At 38.1% G+C, this 21,698-nt stretch overlaps 2 protein-coding genes across 8 annotated transcripts in view; both read left to right on the forward strand.

The window, feature by feature from the left end:
* Window positions 1-702: 702 nt before the first annotated feature.
* On the forward strand, window positions 703-4,637 carry POLR2K (RNA polymerase II, I and III subunit K). 5 transcript variants are annotated; one of them, XM_051785250.1, is made up of 4 exons: window positions 703-779; window positions 3,126-3,189; window positions 3,966-4,058; window positions 4,480-4,637. In XM_051785250.1, exons 2-4 carry the CDS (start codon window positions 3,129-3,131, stop codon window positions 4,500-4,502), a joined length of 177 nt encoding a protein of 58 aa, XP_051641210.1. In that variant the 5' UTR covers window positions 703-779; window positions 3,126-3,128; the 3' UTR covers window positions 4,503-4,637. The 5 variants fall into 5 exon arrangements, with proteins under 5 accessions (XP_051641210.1, XP_051641211.1, XP_051641209.1 ...); XM_051785251.1 differs by lacking the exon at window positions 703-779 and adding an exon at window positions 1,003-1,105; XM_051785249.1 differs by lacking the exon at window positions 703-779 and adding an exon at window positions 1,012-1,032.
* Window positions 4,638-4,754: 117 nt separating this feature from the next.
* SPAG1 (sperm associated antigen 1) overlaps window positions 4,755-21,698 on the forward strand; it is a 45,879-nt gene continuing 28,935 nt past the window's right edge. Inside the window, exons 1-10 of one of the 3 annotated variants that reach the window (XM_051785204.1) lie at window positions 4,755-6,116; window positions 7,484-7,625; window positions 8,195-8,354; window positions 8,722-8,847; window positions 13,194-13,261; window positions 15,330-15,448; window positions 15,943-16,048; window positions 17,430-17,560; window positions 18,207-18,313; window positions 20,710-20,872. In XM_051785204.1, coding sequence (XP_051641164.1) covers window positions 7,486-7,625; window positions 8,195-8,354; window positions 8,722-8,847; window positions 13,194-13,261; window positions 15,330-15,448; window positions 15,943-16,048; window positions 17,430-17,560; window positions 18,207-18,313; window positions 20,710-20,872 — 1,120 coding nt within the window. In that variant the 5' untranslated portion in view covers window positions 4,755-6,116; window positions 7,484-7,485. Of the gene's footprint in view, window positions 6,117-6,153; window positions 6,307-7,483; window positions 7,626-8,194; window positions 8,355-8,721; window positions 8,848-13,193; window positions 13,262-15,329; window positions 15,449-15,942; window positions 16,049-17,429; window positions 17,561-18,206; window positions 18,314-20,709; window positions 20,873-21,698 lie in introns of those variants that run through there. The other 2 variants (XM_051785205.1, XM_051785203.1) reach the window with 2 other exon arrangements.

The raw sequence follows: 21,698 nt of genomic DNA on the forward strand, positions 1-21,698 counted from the left end.
ACTGCAGAATCTTTTTATCGATGAAGTAATTTAAATTGTCATATTCACAAAACACAGTATTCGTTAAACAATTTTTCCGTGAATAAAGCAAAGATACATAATTCTTCAAAATGCCAATCGAGGATTCAAATTTCCTACCGCTAGCGAGGCGGGGCCAATGACAGAGAGCAACTGGTGTCGTTTCAAACCTTGTCTGCACTATTTCATTTCAGTACATGGGGAATCACCTACATCGGAACTTCTTTCGTAATACGCTGAAAATACGTAGCATATATGTTTGGAGTAGGTAAGTTCGGCTTCATGTGGGTATAGCATCAAAATATCAAGATGCGGGTTTCACCCACGAATCTTAGGGAAAACACTTCTGAAAACAGACCGGTCCTCGAGGTGAAACACCTCGGCGGTTTAAAACCCCGCAGCCATATGACCAGATCTGGCACAGGGCATTCTGAGTCTCGAGTAGGTTTGGTACAGCCAAATAAAAAAATAAAAGCACCGAGTACCTTGGGGCTGATTTTACCCAACCACGCAGCTGCCTGCTTTCTTCATGGGAAACTGACGCTGCTATTTATATGAAAGCTTGTGTCTTAAAAATTGCTACCAAATATTTTCTGCCGCCTTCCTCCCCCCAGCTGGTTAACACTCATAACTGAACACTTATTACTTTCCCAGGCTAATTAACTGTTCCACAGGGAGGTGCCGGAGCTGGCGCTGGGCGATGCCGGGCCCGCCTCTGCCGGCGCGTCATCAGCGTGCGCCGGGCAGCGCCGGGGCTGGCGGTGAGTGAGCGGGAGGGCGAGCGGGAGAGGGGCTGAGTGTCCCCCTGGGCTCGGGCTCGGGCTTCTCCCCCTCCCGTCCGACCCTGGGGTCCCTACGCTGCTGGGCGGTGGTGGCGGGGCCGTGGCGGGCAGGGAAAGGCCAGGCCCAGCCTCGTGGGCTTCGGTCCTTCGTACGAGGCCCGGGGGGGGGGGGGGGACGGTGCGGGAGGTCTCGGTGCGGAATTGTGGCGGGATGGAAAGCCTGGGCTGGAGGGTAGGCTGCCCGGTGGGTTGTGAGAAGGGCTGTCCGTCCTTCTTCGTCGGCTCTGCGGGACGTGAAGGAACGGGTTGGTCTCTTACGGGTGCGTAAAAGACGCACTGAGAGAGGACCTTACCACCTAAAGAGAGGGTGGCAAGAAAATGGAGCTGGGATCCTCTTGGTGGTGCCAACCACTAGGACGAGAGGCAGCGGGCGAAAACTGATGCACAGAGAGTTCCACCTGAATATGAGCGAGAACTCTACTGTGCGAGGGACCATACACTGGAACAGGTTGCCCAGAGAGGTTGTAGAGTTTCCCTCGCTGGAGATATTCAAGGACCATCTGGATGCAGTCCTGTGTCACGTGCTCTAGGACGACCGCGCTTGAGCGGGGAGGTTGGAGCAGGTGACCCACTGTGGTCCCTTCCAGCCTTCCCCATGCCGTGATTCTGTGTGGTGCTCTCAGCACGTGGAGGATCCCGTGTCTCTGCGGGGTTCCAGTGTGTGTCCCAGTGTGTGTCGGTGCATTGCTGTGCCTGGTGGCAATGGCAGCCCGGTGGCATTTAGGGTTGCAGGGTACGTGAAGGACAGCTAAACCAGGCCACCTCCCTGCAAGACACACAACTTGGGTCACTGCTGATCTTAGCAGCGATGTTATTTTGCTGCACGAGCAGCACAAACTCAAGTTATTTAGCTACAACTGTCATCTTAGTTCAGCTCTGTGTTTTAGAAGAGCTGCTGTTTCCTAGTGCTAATGGGTGACTTCTTATATCTTACTATAATGTACTGACTCAAAAAGGCTGTAACACATGTGGATTAAGATGCTACTATGATTATGGTACAGCATACTTGAAAGCTGTAGAGTGTAATGAATTCTTTTCCAGTTCTCTTAAATGGACCAACACAGTGGGAATTTTAACAAGGTGGTCTGTCAAGTGCTGATCAGACTATTACAGAAGGAACTGTCAAGCTTATCCTTCTGTTTTCAATGCCATAATTTTCCCACTTCAGTTTATACTGAAACAAACTGTGAAGATCAGGTTAATAATCCTTGCAGTAATATTAAACAAAAGCATCCAAGAGCCATTCTCATGGAAGGAAGCTTCAAAAACGTTATTCACTGGGATAAAGGTTAGGAATTCTTGCCTTCTATGTCAGACAGAACAACAGTACAGAAAATGGCAGCCTCAAAAAAATTACAAGGAAATGTTAATGTTCTGGTCTAGACTTGGATTGGGTGGGGAAAAAAAGTGTTTACTATATCTTTGGTGGTAGAGTAACTGCCTTAAAATTCATGGTTTCAAGCACATTTGCATGTTAGGATAGGATTACTTAAAGCTTGATAGAATGTTTGTGGAGTATATGTAACTATTTAGTCTGATGCTGTGAAGGAATACTTGTCTCCAAGTAAGTCTGAAAAATCAAAACCATTACAGGGCATTAAGAGGTGATTGAAGAATAGCATTGAGTTATTACTCTTGATTTGGTAATCATACACATCTATATTAGGATTTGAAGGGTGGAATTTCTTCTCTTCCTATTATTCTTCTACCCACAGTCTGTTCCCAAGATTTCTAATACCTTAGATCAGTGAAAAGGTAGATTAGGTTAGCTAGTGTGTCAGAGGGGAAGAAAAGATAATAAGGCTTATCTTGTTTCTGATGGCACCGTTGTTACATGAGTGATGTGTAAGAAATTATTGAATTTTATGTTTCCAGCAAGGAAATTCTTTACACTGGCAGGAGGAAGGAAAGAGAATACTATTTGTTGGGTGTTAGTGTTTAAAATCCTGCTTAATAGAAAAATGTGCTGTCTCTGTCCTTGGCGGTTTTCTATAGCAGGTTGGTAAAGCTCTGAGAAACCTGATGTTACTTTGCTTTTCAGAAGTTGAACTAGATGACTTTATGAAGTCTGTTTCAACCTGAATTATCCCATGTCCTCTGTATCAAATACAAACTATATTTGTTTGTATTTACTTTTAAGGAAGAGTTTTCATCTTCTGTTAGCTTTAAATTGAGATATTGAAATGATTGTGTATATCTTGGGGAAAAAAAAATCCCAAACACCAAAATCCAAACTGATGTGCATATTGTGTGTTTTTTGTTTAGAACATGGATTCACAGAAGGATGTTCAGCCTCCAAAGCAGCAACCAATGATTTACATTTGTGGAGGTAAAGAAAAGACATTAGTGATTTATTTATTTTTTTTTATTACATGTTACTGGAGATTTAGTGTTTTAATAATGAAGCCATTATAGTGAAGAGTATGTGAATGCAAATAATTGCAGTGTGCATCACAATGATCTTTAAAGCTTTACACGTTGATGGTAACGTGTATGGGTTACCACATGGATATGGACGTGGAAGTAATTTCCTTAGGTCTTGTGTTGCTGTGTGGAGCTCCTCCATCTCCAGAGTATGCTTTCTCTAAGTGTCTGCTTGTGGTGCAAATAGTGGACCTTCCATTCAGTGCATCTCAGTCTTTTACTGAAAATGCTATATGGGCACTCAGCTTTTACTGAAATACGGTAGTCAAATTCTCTCTTACCGATAGATAGGTCAACAACTTACAAATTGGTGATTTTGTGTCAGCACTTCAGGAATCTCTGAAATATTTTGTCTTTCAAGAAAATAAACTGTGGGCTTTTGGAGGGCTGAGCTGAAATTTTTGTTAGTAGGCAGTCTAGTATCAAGAGTGGAATGTGTTCTGTGCAGTAATATTTTGGTCATTTTTAGCAAGATTCTCTTTGACCTTAATATAAGTTAAACTTGCTTTTTCTTTTTTTTTCTCAGTATCTTGGTATCATTCAGCTCTTGATACAGATTCATTACAATTACTATGTTTACCACAAATAGAAATTTGATTATTTTGACTTTTGAAAGTTATCTGTGCATTAACAATGCTGGTTTTGTTTGCCCACTGTCTTTGTCTTCCTCTATAACATTAGAATGTCATACAGAAAATGAAATAAAGGCAAGAGATCCTATCAGATGCAGAGAATGTGGCTACAGAATAATGTACAAGAAAAGGACAAAAAGACGTATCCTTTTACAAGTGCACTTGAAAGCATTTGGGAAGCTGTGGGTGGAGATAAGGTATGTAAGGGAAACAGAAAGGAAGATTTGAGTAATTATGTAACAATCCTTCAAGGCAAAAAATCAATGCAGGAGAGCAAACTACTATGAGGCAATCTCTGCAGAGTGATTTGGCACCTTCCTTTCTTTCCTGGCACTTTCCCTCTTTTTTTCCATTTTCTATACAAGATATAATAAGTTATGATAGTCTGCTGGGTGATGTACTGTGAATTGTTGATATTATTCAGCCTTTTATTAAAGATAGTTTTTGAAATACTTTTATGTAGTTGTGACCTTAGATTTAGACATTCTCTCTCTTTTATTCCTCTCCCCATCTTTTTTTTTCAACCACGACACTTTTTTTTGTCCTTAACTGAGCTATTCCAGTGGTGGTTTTTGATGCCCGATGATATCTGCTGAAGATACAGTGACTTCATGATGCAGTTTAATCTCTCTGATAACTTTTCTCTGTAAAACTATTTGTGTACAAATGCACACTCTTATTTGTGTTTTAAGAGATTATTAAAGTTTACTGTAATACTAAATTTTGTCTATACCATCTTCCAGCAATAGATTTCTAAGGCTGTTGTTTAAATTGTCAGAGTATGCAGTATTTTTTAAGTTCAGCCGTTTTGTATTCTTTTTGACTTAACTGTGTTTTCATTACTGTCATCTAAACTTTATTTGCATTTTTACTTTGTTAAATGTTCTTTGGACTTCTGTGAATTGCATAAAATAACTGTAGTTTGAATAAATTCCACTGAAAATAAATAGAGGGCTACACAAGGCTAGGTCTGAAATACAGATCTGGATTTCTTGAAAAAATCTCAAGGGACTTGAGAGTACCCAATTGTGGATATGTTAAAAGTATGGATGTCTTGTGTGGAAGTGTCAAAAAAATCATCTCTTGGGAAAGAAGAGGGAGAGGGAGGCAAGGTAAACATTAAGAAGCAATGTGGAAACAAATTACGGAAGTGCTGTTTGACTTATACTCAAGGAAAGAATTAGTACTCAAGGAAAAAAAATGTCTTACAAAGATAAATTGAGTAGCATCCCAAAACTAAAATAGCATCTTGTTTTGCTTTTCATATGACTTCTCAGGAGTCTGTAAAAGAAGGATCCAAGTGGTGATTTTGTTTCGAGAAGCCAAAACTTTTTGTATCTGGCTGTTTGGAATGTGTGTTATGTAATAGTACTAAATTCTGCTACAAAATACTGCTGAACTGTGTGTGCTTGATCTCAATTTGGATGGTGCTAATGATGCTGTTGAGATACTGTGTTTAACTGATCACTGTGATAAGGTATCTTTGTTAAGGTGTGCATGACTATAGTGGCTCATAAATGAGCTGCAGTGGCTTGTTATACGGGATAAAGAAAAGCAGTTGGAGATGATGTTTTGGAGCTGTTTGGTTAAGATTTTCTTAGTTAACTGATCTTTGCTGTTAAGAGTAGGTTTTTCCGGGAAACCAGATACACTCGGGTATACATGATAACCTTTTTGCTGCACCAACCTGGCCTGCACAGTGTGCACCTTATGCCTGCATAACAGACAGAAGGGTCGCTACTGGCGTGGCTGCTCAGAAGGGTGAGGAGGAGAGGGCAGGAGCAGTGCTGTCGAAGGTTTGGCAGGATTCAGGGGCGGGTTTGGCCGTACTGCGGGCACGGTGGGTACTTCTTTCTACCAGACATGGAGAAGAGCATCCTCTGCCATCGGGGACCTGCTGTAGGGAGCAGCGCCGGGAACTGCAGGGCCGACGGGCAGCACTGGTGTGGGCACGGGGGGACGCCGGCATTGGAAGGGGACTGCTTGAGTAAAAATACTACACTGGAAACAGGAAAGTGACGTTTATTGAACCTTCACGCCCCGGTGCTGTATTTCTGCCCCCCCGCAGCAGGTGGGGGGCGCCGCCGTTCCCCTCAGCCCTGGCCGCAGTCGCGCCTGCGCGGCGGGGAGCGAGGGTCGGGCGGCCCCGGCTGGAGCGAGGGACGGGCGGCGTCCGTGTCCCGGCGGCGGCACCGGGCAGGTGGGTGCTGGAGTCGGGCAGGTGACGCCGATGTCGCCGCTGGAGTTCGGCGGGGCTCTGTGGGAGCCTCTCCGGGGTGTCCCTGGGGAGGACAGCGCCGTGTCCGCGCCGCCATGTTGTACATAGCAGCAGTTGCTAAGGTCGGGCTGGCGGCGCTGCCCGGGCCCCGGCGGTGGGTGCCGCTCCCAAGGTGAAGTCCTGACTCCGCGGGAAGGGGGATGTGTGGAAGGTGTGTTGAAGGGGGCGCGCCGGGCTGTGGCTGTGCCCCCGAGCAGCCGCGGTGTCCGTGTCAGCGCCGTGCCCTGGGCAGCTCCCTCGCCTCCGTGGGAATACTGAAACGGGAGAAAACGCTGATTTGTGATGAGCTCTTTACTCCTGTTTAATTATTTACTGCATTCGTACGGCTTTCCATGCATGTTGTTCCTTTTTCAGTACTGAAACTTGTAAAGTCTTGGGGCAGAATCTCTATTATGGTCACCTAATTACGACCAGTTATTATTTAAGTGATACTGTATTGTAAACGTTTTTTGTGCAACTATAAATTAAGAGGTAGTTATGCTAGACATTGGAACATGGTTATTTTAACTGGTTTACATTTGCACATAGTTGTCATCACACGTTAGCTACCTTCCCTTATTGTACTTGTTAAAAATAACTTATCACTTTATGCACTATGTAAATGGGGAAAGAGTGAAGAATTTCAGCTCCATAGAGCTTGGGATCAAAACAGAAAAAGATGCAGATGAACAGATCAAAGGAATGGGGAGACAGAAGTGTCCCATTTGAACCCCTCACTTCATCAGTTACCTACTTACTGGAACAGGCTTATATTACTACTGTAATATAATCAGAGAGCCAGAAAATGCTGTTAGTGAGCAAAGAAAATTGGATTTATTTTTGCAACAGAGAAGGCAAAGGTTATTATTTCTTTAGATACACTGTTGGTTAATGTCTTCCCTCTGAAGAAAGCAGTGTCCTGCACCATCTTATCCTTCATGCTTATCATACTTGCTTAAATAGCTAATGTTATAATGTATTTAAAGAAAAATTGAGAACGTGGTAGGCAAAAATTGGCAATTTTTCTTTAAGCAGTCTTTCTGAATTGATCTGCTTTGCAGAAGCAGTAGAGTTACACATACTCTTCATACAAAGCATCTCTCATACACAACCATACTTCTGTCAGTGAACTCTGTCGAGGACAGCTCGTATGATCAGATATTCAAATCTGAAATTTTTCCTTTTGTGGTAATAGATCTACTTGCATAAAAGAGTGTAGCATGAGCAGGTTTGTTCCTTAAATTGACATTGCTTCAAAATGTAACTAAGTGCCTACAGGATCACTAAATTTTTTTCCTTTTAATATTTAGTTATGGGTGATGAGTCAGTACCATTTTTGCTGGACCAAGGAACCACTAAAACATATCAAATACCTATTAGTCATCTGGACTACAAATTCATTGAAAAATGCACAGATGTTAAGCACCTGGAAAAGATTCTCAGAGTATTAAGGTAAATGTATTTTCTTATCTTCATAATAATTATATTCCTGTTCTGTAAAATTTGAGGGAACCCTTATCTAAATACCCTTATCTGCCTGAACCTTTTTGTGACTTTCTAATTTAAAAATTAAAATACAAAGTTAAAGTAATCATGTTAAAAGTGTCCCAATGATAGCACTAGAATTCCAAGTCCTGATTTAACCATTGAAAAAGTTTGAGTAACTGAATGTCAGGTTTTTCTCAAAACTGCTACTGTATTTTGGTTCTATTATGATCCATCTTGCCTGACTCTGGTAATTTCAGATGCCACACCTGTTTAACTTTTGCTGAAAATGACACAAAAAAATTTTTATGAGCACTGTGATGATAATTTGAACTGTATATGTATGGACATTGGAAAATGGTTGAGGGTTGACTGGAATTTTCTGATGGAAATGTTATTAGATGACAGTAAAGTTGAGTTGTAACAGGGAAATAGTCCTCTGCAGTCACTGTAGTGACTACAGATGGAGAGAAATATGGAGGACAGAGTGCAGTTTAGTTCTTTTTTGTTAACTTTTATATCTTTGCATTTGAAAGGTCTGGTGAAGAGGGATGTTACCCTGAACTTACGTATGTTTGTGAAAAGCGTATTGAGCATTTAGATCCAAAGAGCAGAGCCCTGAGAACAGATAAGCCTGCAGCCACAGCTTCTGATTTCACAGCTGAGGAGTGGGAAACAATTAATGATGAGCTGATGGTACAGTATCTTAATTTATAATGGTCCATAATATTATCACTCTGATGTATCAATCTTCCTCTTCTTGTGCCTAAATAGAATGTAATTATTTGATTGAATGAGGAAATGATCAAAGGATTATGTTTTGGTTTTTTAATTGTTTTCTTGAGTTAATGTCACTGAACCTTTAGTGCCTATTTTAACTTTACATATTTTTTTTTTTTGGTAGGTTACTTTGTATTAAAAAAAACCACTTGCTTTTTTTCTTAATTGTTTTTCCCTGTTAATAGCAATGTTTTGTAAGTATAGTTGTTAGGGTGACAGTAGATTGTGAAGTATATCTTCTCTACTACCTTAAGGTACAGATGTATTATTTATTTATTTTCAGAGCTGGCTGACAGAAATGAATGAAGATGATAAGAAATCACAGTTCCTGAGAACAGACACACCAAATGAAAATCAAGATAACTTGCCTCCCATTCGTTGTTCCAGCAGCTGTCTTCCTGCTAATCAGGTATCTCCAGTTTTCTAATGTGTGTTAATTATATGTTTTTCTAAAATCAGGAAATTTTATATGTACAAACTTCCAATCACTGAGCCTTTCTTACTAGATTTATTTTGTTAACCAGGAAATAAAAACCTTTAAGCTCCCTTGTGAGAGACCAATGCTTAAACAAAAGTACTTTCTTTGTACTAGCATGTGTCTTGTAATAATGTTTTAATTCTGATCAGGAATTCACTGCTGGAGCAGATCTACTTAAACACCCTTTTTTGATCTTTGATTCATGTTTCAAAATGGTTTTTAAGCATATGAATCAGGTTCTTTTTGGATGAAATTATGCCAGGAGATGTTCTCCAGCTGCCAGTACACTTTTGTTCCATGGGGCCGGAGAGGAGCTAGTCCAAAATAAATACCTTGAGTTGCCATTCCCACTGCAGTCATATAGCATACTTCCTAATTTAGCCATTAAGCACACTTAACAAATCTTCAGAATTAAGAACAAATACTTACATTTTTCCTAGGTATTAGTTTCCTTATGTTGTTTTTTTTTTTTCAGTTTATTTATCTGCCTAAAATCAGTTTTGTCTGTGACTGGCTTTTCTTGTTAATACTAAATGTAGTGCTACTGGAGGGACTGGCAGACAAATAGGTATGGGACGGGATTTTTCTGAATTGTCAGGTGTTTTCATAGATCACTTCAGTCTGATTCTCAAAATTTTCTTTGAAATTCTGGGACACTGCTGTAACAAGTTCCTTGAAGTATTGTTCTTTTTGGATGTTGGGGAGTCAGAAATGTTATGGAAAGATCCTTACAGGTCATGTGATATTTCTTATTAGTTGTTTTGGTGGTTTTTTTTTTAATAATTATGTATTAGTAAATGCCTGATTTTTGTTCCTATGTTGTCAGAAACTACTTCTTGTTGTCAGCTAGTACTTAGACATTGGACAAAGACATTTGGGATAGCAAGACACTTAGTATTGAGACTGAGGCATGCTTTTGTTTTGTTTATTTTGTGGGGTTTTATGTCATTAATCTGTATTCTTTCACATTTTGCAATATATGTTCCTCTTGACTATCCCATTATGCTGAGATGGAGACTGCCACTGTAGCTTTACTATTGATTCATGTCCTGTATGAGTGCTTGTTTCAACAGAAAATGGTAAATAAAATACCATGTGAACTCAGTGAATCCAGATTAGAATGTAAGCATAAAATAACGGAAAGTGTCTTGAAATCTAGGATACACAGTTTTACTAAAGAGGATGTGTTCTCCTTTCAAAGATAAAAATATTTATTCACGTTTTTTCTCCTACTTTAAACCATGCAACAGTCTTCAGGTCAAGCTTTGTTCTTTTGTTCTTCACCTTTTGTTCTCCATACAAGGTTTAGGTGTTAGCAGTATTACTCAGGAAACCTAGATATAGCATTACACTTTATCTGTGGCATGTGATTTCCATTCCTTTTGTCCAAGCAAAGGGCCTCTGAAATAACTGTAACCTGTCCTGGAAGAGAGAAGGGAGGCCTGAAACTGAGTTTTAGAATTCAGTCTTTTTCTGCAGCAGTACAGTTACATCGCTACTAGATCACTACTGAATAAAAAGAAACTGTTTCTACAGCATACACTAAATTTATATTTGTGATATGAAATCTCAAAAAAATTTGAATGTACATAATCAGCTTTTTTTCTTTTCTTTCTCTCTGATAAAGCTATTTGTAATCTTACAATTTTTAAACATGTTTTGCTAATCAGTTAGGACTAATTAATTTTCAGACTGGCATCATATAATTTCTTAAGTGGTATCAAGTTTAAAGTTGGCATGATAAATTTCTCCTCTCTGCTAGAAAGAAATGAACAAACCTTTCTGTAATTTTATGTTATCGCTTGACTGGAGACTATTCCTCTGATCTGATACATAAAAAGTTCAGCATCTTCAATTAAGCCAATTTTGGAAATCCTTATTGACCCTAAAACACTGGATTGCACCAATGGATACCAGTTGTATAAATGGAAGCATTTTGTTTTATCTATAACCAGATTTTCTTGCTAATACAAAATGTAGGTAGAGTTTCAGTTCACTGCTGATAGCTTGTAATTCTATATGGTGTTTTCTTTTTATTGGTGTGAAGTCATGGGCAAGATTTTCCAAAAATTAATAGAAAGAGTTAAGTTTATGCAATATTTTCCTCTTTAACACAATGTTAAAGAGGAAGTTTCTGTCTTACATCCCTGTTTTTCTGTCACACTGCCTCACTTCTTCCAGGAGAGAACTAGATCATGGGTTTACAGATATTCGTGTTCAAGTAGGGATTTCAGCATAGGTTCTTTTGCCAAATGTGGTTTCCTAATACTATTCCAGAAAGATTTCTGTCCTCAGATACCTCCTCATGCTACTGTCCAGGGGATGCAACATGCATTCCAAGGTCTGTGTTATAAAAATTCACTGTGATAGGATCTATATAGCCCTCATGTTATTTTGGATATTCTGAACTAAAAAAGAATACTTGTTGGCTGACACGTTATAGTAGTGTCTTAGACCAGCATGCAGGGCCCACAGGAGAACCAAGGACAAATTCTGTATCACCTGAACAACCAGTCTCTGTGTTGCTCTTTGACCCATTGAAAGTGTCTAATGGGCTGCAGAACCTATGAGATCCATGCCTTGTGAGTTCTGGCAAGAAAAACGACAGGCACAAAGATTTTTACTTTTTTTTAGTCCCACAGCATGATGGAGAAATTCCTGACTGCTGGAACCACAACTTCATTACAATTGTCTCAAGAATATGAAGCCTAGAATTTTTAAAATTGTGATTTTTTGAGTCAATTCTTTTGCCTTATTCCTTTAAAATATATGCTGTAGTTCTCGCCCAAAGTTGAAGTTGCATTACTGTAAGTACCTTATGCATTTTCTTCTGACAGTTTCAATATTTTTGTGCTCATTTAAATTAATGACTTCTGGTTTGAAAAAAAGATTTGGTATTTATTAAATTAGTACATTTGTAATATACACCAGGATGCATACATAATGATAACTCATGTTTCAGGAAGGCATATTTAGGAGTTCCCTCCTCCAAACATACTCTGATCTCTAAATGACAGAATTTGTCATTTTGTCAGGCTTCTTGAAAGAAGAACATTAAGAGTAATTCTGAAGTTATATACTATAAAAGTTTGTGTAACCTAACATTATAGATAGTCAGAAGTGTTTACAGGAAGGGTGACATTTGCATTATGTAAATTGAGTTGTTTACATGCAACTACAGAAGTATGTCCTTGTTACAGTGTCACCACTGGTAAAGCAAGTTTAAGAGGCTGCTGCTTGTTTCTTTGGTCCAGCTGAACTCGTACAGATATGTGGGGATTGTACTGTGATCTCTATTGTTTGTTTGAATCCAGAAAATTGTAAATCTGCAACTCTACAAAGAATTACAGTGATCTAACTTAGTGAATTATGGATCATAAGGTAATAGAAGGGCAAAATGGCCAGGACAGAGTAGATGGGAGTATTTTGAACTGGCTCTTCCACTGCGAAATACCTGTTGGGAACCACACCTTGCTGTTAAGTATTTTGAAGTCAACAAGCAGGGAGGGATATATCAGAAATAAAGTCTCATGAAAGAAGCAGAATTGATGCCAAAGGTGACAGTTATGGAAATAGGTTCCATTAGTGTAGGAGGTGGGTTGCAATACAAGTCAGTCAGATCTGTTATTGCGATGATTGTTGCAGGAAGATCCTAAAGATAAATTTTAGGTAAGCCAAACCCCAGTGATGGAGCTTATCTAAAAGCTAGAATGAAAGTAAATCATCTTAGGAATTAGCTTTAGTGGAGTCATAAATAGTCAGAAGAAGTCTAGACACTATTTTGGAGTCAATAATGTGTAAGTTTGTTGTGAGGGTTCCAGGGACTATCAAAATCCTTGCATTGCATTCTCCTGGAAAAGGCATACCTCAAAGTTACTGATTCAATCTTCATGTGAAACACCTCATCACAAGGCTGGATTTTCCCAAAACTGAGTTCTCCCTTGCTGTGTTGAAAAGATGGTTGGGAAGATGGCATCACAAGGTACTAATTAGGAAAGAGCAGTCTGTCTGAAAGTTTTGTTCGTTGCCTCTGTGACATGTAATAGGGCAATGGAGAGAGAGTGTGAGACTGAAGAACTCCTCAGATTACAATGATATGTGAAATGCATGAAGATTTTCTTTAAAGCAACACAAATTACTTTTTCAAGATTGTGCTGAGATTAGTCACAAATAGCGTTGGTAACTCAGAATGCATTGCAGAAACAAAACTAAAAAAAAAAGGCTCTGCGATTTCTACTGCAAAAAATTATCTTACTGGCTGTTTGGTTCTCTTTCAGAACAGGACACTGCAAAACAAACAAAGAAACAAGAAGAACATTCCACGGGATTACAGTGAATGGGAAAAGTATGTTAAATCCTTTATATTTAAGTTTTTATTAAAGCTTATTTATTTGTTTAATTAGGGAACACAGTTGTATTTTCCAGAAACATAGTATTAAGGTCAGCACTTCAGGGAACTGTAACACTTCTATGAAACTTCATTTTTTTCTTAATAAATATTCTGTTAAAATGCAAATGATGCTTTGTGTTGCTAACACCTAGAACAAGTTAGTTTATACTTTTGGACCAGCTGCGTGAAGTACAGCAAGTCATCAGAAAAATAAAGACTGATTTTCTTTTTTTCTCTTTTCAGATTTAATTTTTCTGTTCAGCATCAAAGATATAAATCTATACATAATCTACATAAAAGCAAGGAATTGCAATTAATGTAATTACTGAGTTTTTTGAAAGCAATTCTAGGGTTATTTTACATGGGCTTATAAATCTGATCTTCTCTATACCTAAAGCCACAATTCTAAATTAAAAACAAAACTGATGAATACTTACTCCTGCACTGGACCTGCTGACCTCAAAGAATGAGCTCCAGGCAGGTGCATCAGTTTACTCAGATGCAATTACACATAATAGAGATTTGGACAGCAGCTGTTTTGAGAGTGGATGGAGCCCTGATATAAAGACACTCTCTGCATCATATAGTGGTGGTGTATTACCATCCCAAGTTATATGACAGATTGATAGCTAAACTGTTTGAACGCAGAGGGGGGAAGCACATAATTCTCTGTTTTGCATGGTAGAAGTGTTTCTGGAGCTCCTGAAATCTGGAATATGATGCTGTAGAATCAGACTGAGGAGGCACAAGTTTCCAGTGCTGTAGATGGGGAGCCTAAATCTAGGTACTGGGGGGTTGGGTAATGAAACTCTACCCCAAAATGCCTACAAAAACCCTGTTCTGCATAAGATGTTGTTCTTACAAACAGTTGTGCATATCAGTTATTTTCATGTGTGTACTGAGGCCTTCCTCCTAAAATGTGGACAAAGAAAATAGATTATCAGAATAACTTCTGCAACAATTTATTCTTTCATCCCTCTTTCCACTGTAATCCAAATTTCCAAAGTAATCATTTGTGGATTTTGTTTGCAGTTTTATATACACAATCTTTAAGTGCTTTAGCATGCTGATAATACTACAGTTTGTGAATTTTCCCCTATAATGTATTTATTTTGGATTATGAGTATACTGAAACAGAAGTTGTTTGAAAGAAATTTTCCAATTTGAAGCATATCATGTTTTCAAAACATTTTGTGGATAATTTCAAAACTTTCAAGTAATTCTTGAGGCAATTTCTGAACAAAAAGTTTAACTTCTTATTTTAAAAACATTTACTTGAAATGTGGTTAATTTATAATAAAAAGGTAAAAGTAAGCTAGCAAAAGATCAGATTCAAAATGGAGTGCAGTTAGCCTTACCTGAAAAGGTTTTGATTTGGTTAAATTTTCAAAATGGCATCTCTATTTCAGATAGAACTTATTTGTATTGTCAAGATCATCGTGGAAAGAAAATGCTATTTTTCATTAAACCCTACACAAAAAACCATCAAGCATAGTGTTTCTAGTTACTGTAGGAATGGGTTATTACCATAATTGTTTTATAGGACTATGGCAGCAATATTTCTTTATATAAATTCCTAACCACTGTTTTTAAAAGCTGCTTCAGAGTAGCTTTGTAAGTGTCTGAGACTATTTTGAAATTTCTCTCAGATTTACTGAGAGAAATTGCTTTGAAGCTGTTTCTTAGGTATTTTGGCAAAGGTTATTAGAGATGTTTGATGGGGCTGGGATTGAGCCTGATGATACTAATTCTTAAATGTTATCTTTTTTGGGGAGATAGTGAGGAGGTGAGGCAGAGACTTTTCTGAGGAGGAAGAGGAGGAGGTAATGTATAAACAGAAGCACAGAAAGTACACCACAAAGGAGGGAGTTAAGACTAAATGTCTTTTTCCTGACTAGTCACACGTAATTGATCACTTTATTCCTTTTCTTTTGGTTTATAATGGACATATAATATGACTTTCTGTTAGTCAAGGAGTCTTGCTATGCAGCATTATTGAATTTGTCATTTTTGTTAATTTAAGGTTTGATGTGGAAAAGGAATGTTCTAAAATTGATGAAAGCTGTGAAGAAAGTAACTCAAAATCAAGATTCTTCAATAGACCAAGTCTGCCTATTATCAAAAATACAATAGACACAACTGGTAATGTCTTAGAAACATAATTTGTCTTTAATTGTAATAATGTGTTGTAGAGGATGAATACAAGTTGAAGAGGTATATCATATAGTTAGTGTCTTTATTTTTCAGCCTCTAGATATGCTGGAAGTTGTTAGATCATCAACTGAGCTTGAAGCGATATTCAAAAAAATTCTAGTCTTGATGTTAATAATCATTTAGAATGTTTATATTGTGTTTAGGTTGAGAACTCTAGGTAAAGAAGTGAAGCATACATCTGGTATTACAAATGAATGGTAGAGGTTAGCCAACCACTTTCAGCTAGCACTCTGAATTGTATGCCTATCAGAAGAATTTAGGTTTTACTACAAAAAATAAAATACAAATTTGTATTTTCGTAAGCCACGTGCTTTTTAAAAATAATATGCAGATTATAACATTCAAAATATTTTAGCTGACGGTGTTTTGATTACATCTGCACAAGTTGTTAATTGTTGCTATGTAGAAATATTTTTTGCTAGGAATGACAAAGAGAGAGAAAATCTTTGTTGCTACTCGTGAAAAAGAAAAGGGCAATGAAGCCTTTGCCATTGGCGATTATATGGAAGCAGTGACATATTACACCCGGTGAGTAAATACTCTTGTGTTCCTATATTTTGATGACTGTTACTTGTGAATATTATGTTTAGAGCAATGTAATTGAAGTAACTAATGACAATTAGATTATTTTCAAAAGGGCAAAAAAGATTTGACGGAAAAATACTTAAAGCACTGTTGCATACTGGTATTAATTTTTATTTATCAGGAAGAGACGTGGCTAGTGATGAAATGCAGTCTACAGGTGTCACAGACTTCTTCAGATTTTTCGAAACAGTTGAGATTCAAGGGCATATTTACAAAAATAAAAGGATAAGCAGTGTGTTGAGAAACTAAATTAATTGTAATTAAACGTTTTTGTAGGATTGTCTCATTGGTAGGATTGTCTCAAGCGTGAATAAGTACAATTGCTTCTATAATCTATTCTTAGGAGATGAAAAAAATCATTGTTTGCAGCTTCATCATAACACTGTAATTAGTAACAGTCCAGAAAAAAAAGTGTGTGAACATAAGATTAATAAAAATAAGACCTTTAAAAAGTGCTCGTCTAATTTAGTGCTCAGTGGACTACATTCAGACTTTGGCTTTATTTATGTAAGTAGAGGTTGTTGCTACAGGACCTCTGTTGTATTTGTTTCAAAAGCAGAAAAGTCCAAGGTGAATGGAATTGAGTGCACAGCTTATCCCATCATCTCTCTTATCCCACTGAGACAGACCTTTTATTCTTTTATTCTTTTTTTGTTCCCCATGTTCCCTATGCATTGTGCATTTGTGTGCAAACACTTGATCTTGTCCCTCCTCAGTCACGCTTTTTTTATAAGGGAAGTGTGAGTATCCCAGTGTGCTGTACCCCCACCACTTGCTATTGCCCACTCTTCCCAGTGAACTCAATTTAGAGTTGTCCTTGCTGAGTTAGCAAGGGTGTTGGCAAACATTCTCATGCACCCCTTTGTCATGTGCATCTTAGCACCCAGTGCTGCCAGAGTCTTCCCCCTTTACAAGCAAGATCAAGGAGAAGGCCATTGGTGAACCTCAACCCCCAAGCTCTTCACCATAACCTGCAGAGCTCTGTGGTTATTCTTGACACTCTCAAAGGTTTCATTTGACAGTTTTTTTGGAGCCTACATGATGGCAGGAAGAGGGATTAGTTTAAGTGACAGATAAGCCGTGGCATCTTCTGTGCAACATCTCAGGTCTAAGCCCTGGCAAGCAATAGGCCTCTGAAGACAGTAAACTAGGTGGTGGATGGTTGCCTCTGGTTTCACAGGAGGGAGTTTCTAACCACTACTGTGGTTAGAATATCAGTATTAATATTGTTATAATACTGTTTTCAGCTTTTAGTAGTGAAGAGTTTCTACATTCAGGTTTTCGAATTATTAGCCCACCATGGTTAATATTCCCTTTTTTTTAGGAGTATATCAGTAATACCGACTGCAGCTGCATATAACAACAAAGCTCAAGCAGAAATCAAACTTCAGGACTGGGACAGTGCTTTGCAGGATTGTGAGAAGGTACTAGATATGGAACCTGGCAACATAAAAGGTAAAGTAGAACATAAAGTTACCCTTCTTTGTACTATTTTTTCTCTAGCAAATAAGATGGTATATACCCATTCATGTTGAGCTTTAGATTAGGTCCAAGTATAATTAAGGAAACAGTGTAGCTCCTAAAAGTAATTTCAACATTTCTTTGGGGAGTTAGGGACGTTTTATGCAGTTCATCCTGTTGATCTGTAATGAGTATTCTTATGTGGTAGCATGGGGTTAACTCTTTGTTATATAATGACTATAAGCCCTCTTGTATTCGTGCAGTGTAATACTTCCATAATGCCCACACTGAAATATTAATTAACTTAAAAGCAACATGAAAACAATGGAAGTTGCTGATTTAATCCTTTGTGAGGGCAAGGACTTGAACATAGCTACCTGTATTTGCATGGGTGTAGGGAAAAGATTTTAATAATATGAAAAGATGCTTCAGAATTCATAACTGCTATCTGAAAAGATGTCATGTGAAATTGCATTATTAAAAATTATCAAGAGAACAGTTATTACGAATATAGAGTCATTATGAAGTAAATGCAAAATTTAAAAAAACATATAGACACTTAATATGTCTAGAAAAAATAGTGTACTTTTAGCCACTTTATGCTTTAAATACATAACTAATACACTTTGTTCCTTTGTAGCTCTGCTGCGCCGTGCCACTGTACACAGTCAGCTGCAGAATTATCAAACAGCCATAGAGGATCTGAATAAAGTGTTGGGTGTTGAACCAGAAAACCCTATAGCTAAGGTAGAGATCAGTGAGTTGAATATGGCTAGAAAGAGATTGTTTGCAGTTGTAGCATAAAGTGAGTACAGTTTATGTTCTTTCATTTGAATATGAGTTTTCAGGACCCACTCAAGCTGCTGTGCCATTGATCAGTTCCCAAGACCACAGGTGGTGGACATTAGGTACTTGTGATCAGATCTTCTGGTCACAACTTAATTGTGAAAAAAAAATCTCTGTTGATTTAGATAATTTAGGTGCCTAAAAATTTGCTGTTGAATATGCTTTCAGTATTAGTGTCTTAGCTGATAAAAATTACTTGGAAATTTCTCTCAAAAAGATCCATTGGGATAGGTGCATTTAAGTTTGACACATAATCAAAAGAAAAATTCAACAGAGATGCCAAGCTTCTATTGTTGTAGTGGTAAAGTCAACACAGGAGGAGAGGACCTGGGTTCTGTCCTCGCTTCAGCATGATCCTCATGTCTCACCTCCAGGCTAGAATGAAAAACCTTTGATACCTTCTGATAAATCTGGACCATTCTTATCTAATTTTGGATCTAAGAAAGCCAGATGCTTTCTTTGAAAATCAAGGTCAGGATGTGATCCTTGTGCTATTACTTCAGCTGTTTAGGAGAGGATTGATTTGTGTCTGTTCATTGGTATCTTGGGGGTGTTTGGCGGGTTAGAACACAGTCCTTGCACTGGGACTCTACATGTCCTGAGCATCTTCAGTACTGGGCAGTTTTGATAGTTAACTGCTCTTTTTCTGTTATTTATGACTCCATCATACTGATCCCCCCACACACTTTTTTTGCTTATGACTTCTGAATGCTGTTGAATTGTCTCATCACCTGAATTCTGTCAGGTTCTTGTTGGTGGCATAGTGTAAGCTGCCAGCAGCTGCTGATTGAAGCTTCTTTCCATGGAGTTATTTGATCACTGCTATTGCTTGACCTAGTGAGAGAGGTACAGGTTTGTTGTGTCAAATTCACACACAGCATTTATGCCTTCTAGGGTGTTCTTGGAGATAAATTCCTCTCCAGAATAGTTCCTGAGTTTCACATTAACCAAGGAATTACATCTGTCTTGAGATTTGAGTTTCTAAAAGAGATTTGGGATTTTTTTTTCTGTTTACAAGAGTGAATCACTAAATAGCTCGTGAGTCTGTGATGAAAAACTCCACAGCAGTCTTTGGGAAAAGTTGTATCAAACAGGCTGTGCTGAGACTTCTTTCAATACCAGACATAAATACTCATTTTGAGTACACTCTTCCAGAGATGTAAATGCATTAGTTCATTTGCTGAGCAATGCTTTTGTAGCTCAGAGCAGATGTCTGTACTTTGTCCTTATCCATGCCAGCTATTATGCCTTGGCTGGCACATCTAGAAATGACAAGTGCTTAGCAGGGCATTTTATTCAAGTTACTCTTTGCTTGGAGGATCCTCAAAACTCTCTCGAGCTAAATAGGAGTGTATGGAACATATACAGAGTGTATGTTTATGTTCAGAATCCCTAACAGAAAAGTAAATTGGTTGTCAGTGACTGGATTTCTTCAAGGTACTTTGTCCATGTGAATCTTTGCTTGGTGCTGTTCTTATTTTTGTCTTGAGACAGGAGTACTGAGATGGCACTTCCTTGCACAGCATTGAATTAGATTCAGAATAGTGCATAATGTTGGATGTATCTTGCTCTGCTCTGAAAGTGTAAAGTGGTTTAGGAGTTTAAGGGTTACAGTGACAGTGCAGGTTGATGGTTGGACTTTATGATCTTAAAGGTCTCTTCCAACCTTGATGATTCTATGATTCTAAGTGCAGTCAAAATTGGGGGTTTTTGAGTAATAAAAAAGGTTATGGAATGAGAAGCTGTTTGATCATCTAATTGTAGCTCTTACAAGAAGAGCAAACCCTTTCATTATTCAGCTGTGACCTTCTGCTACACTGTTAAGACATGGTCATCTCTTGGTTCTAGTTTTATCAGTTACATTCCCCCATCAGACATCAGATTCACCGTAGCATAAATTTTGATTTTGACTTTAGGCTATTTTGGAAATTTTTTAGAGAGCCTGTTTTCTACATGTGTCTTCTTAGTAGATCATGCCAGATGCCAGAATAGTAAATCTTTTTTTTCTTTCAACTTTTTTTTTTTTTTTTGCTTAAGCAGTTAATTCAAGAAAAATGCTTATTTGTTTCTGTGATATCTTCTGAGAGAGACAGAAATTAAGTGTTAATCTTGGTTTTGATACCAACTCTTGGGAAATTCACATTTATTTACTATCTTTTTATATTGGTAACATCTTGATAGTTCTTCAGGATCTCACATGGATTATTTAATAGAACGTATTTGCTGTATATAAATAATAATTTATATACAAAATAAAAAAGGCTTCTGCTATTCCTGTTTTTTTTTCTCTGTTCTAGAAAAATCTGCTGGAGATTGAAGAGAAACTGAAAGGTTTAAAGCCTGTATCTGAGATTCAAGGCAAAGGAAAAAGAATACTTATTCAAGAGATAGAGGATTCAGAATGTGATGAAGAAAGAGGGGAAAATACAGAAGAATGTGAAAGAAGTGGTGGAGATAAAAGTAATGTCATATCATTTCCTATTTTAGTTTAACCTGAGGAAAAACATTGCTTTTGACATTGCAGTGTTTATTCATCCATATTTGCTTTCGAAGAATTTTGCCTGTTTGAAGACTAGAATTATACTTACTACGTAAAGTAGATCCAAGTGTGAATCTAGAATCCAGTTTTATTACACATCTTTGGAATTCTTTTTGTAATGGGTATAACAGAGAGAGAAGGAACACGTTGCTATAAATCACCTACTTCCCTGGGCCCTGTGTAATTTTATACCTGTCCTTTGATGTGGACCCAGTAACAGATATTTTTTGGTGTTAAAGAATATTTTGTGTTTCTTAGATCCTTCTCTCACACAGCGCTCCTGCATTCCCATGTCACATTTTGATTCTGCATTTTTCTTCCCTTGATTGGATCAAAGGATGTAAAAATGATCAAGTGGTCTGTAATTTTTGTTGTTGTTTGTTTTGAAAACTATCAATCTTTTTTTGGTTTTTAATGAAGGGGTAATGAGACACGACGGCAGTGACTTCTATGTTTTCTGTGCCTATGTAGTTCTTGGTCTTGAAATTAAATCAGTCTGTGGGTTTTCCAGCTTAATCATGAATGTTGGACTGTACATGTGTGATATAATGATGCATTATTTGCACACAAGTTTAAGGAAAATACTTTTCAAAATCAGTTGGTGTCCACTAAGTCTCCTCAGCTATAACCCTGGAAGAAAGGATGGATCATGTCCCTAGCCTAAATATCAGTTAATTTGGGGTTGCTTTCTATTGGGAACATTCAGATGACTATGTGCCTTCTAGCTCCATAGGAAGACTCCCATTC

The sequence above is a fragment of the Manacus candei genome, unplaced genomic scaffold (assembly GCF_025592945.1).
Source record: "Manacus candei isolate 608988 ecotype Guabito, Panama unplaced genomic scaffold, ASM2559294v1 h1tg000019l, whole genome shotgun sequence".
Taxonomy (NCBI): domain Eukaryota; kingdom Metazoa; phylum Chordata; class Aves; order Passeriformes; family Pipridae; genus Manacus; species Manacus candei.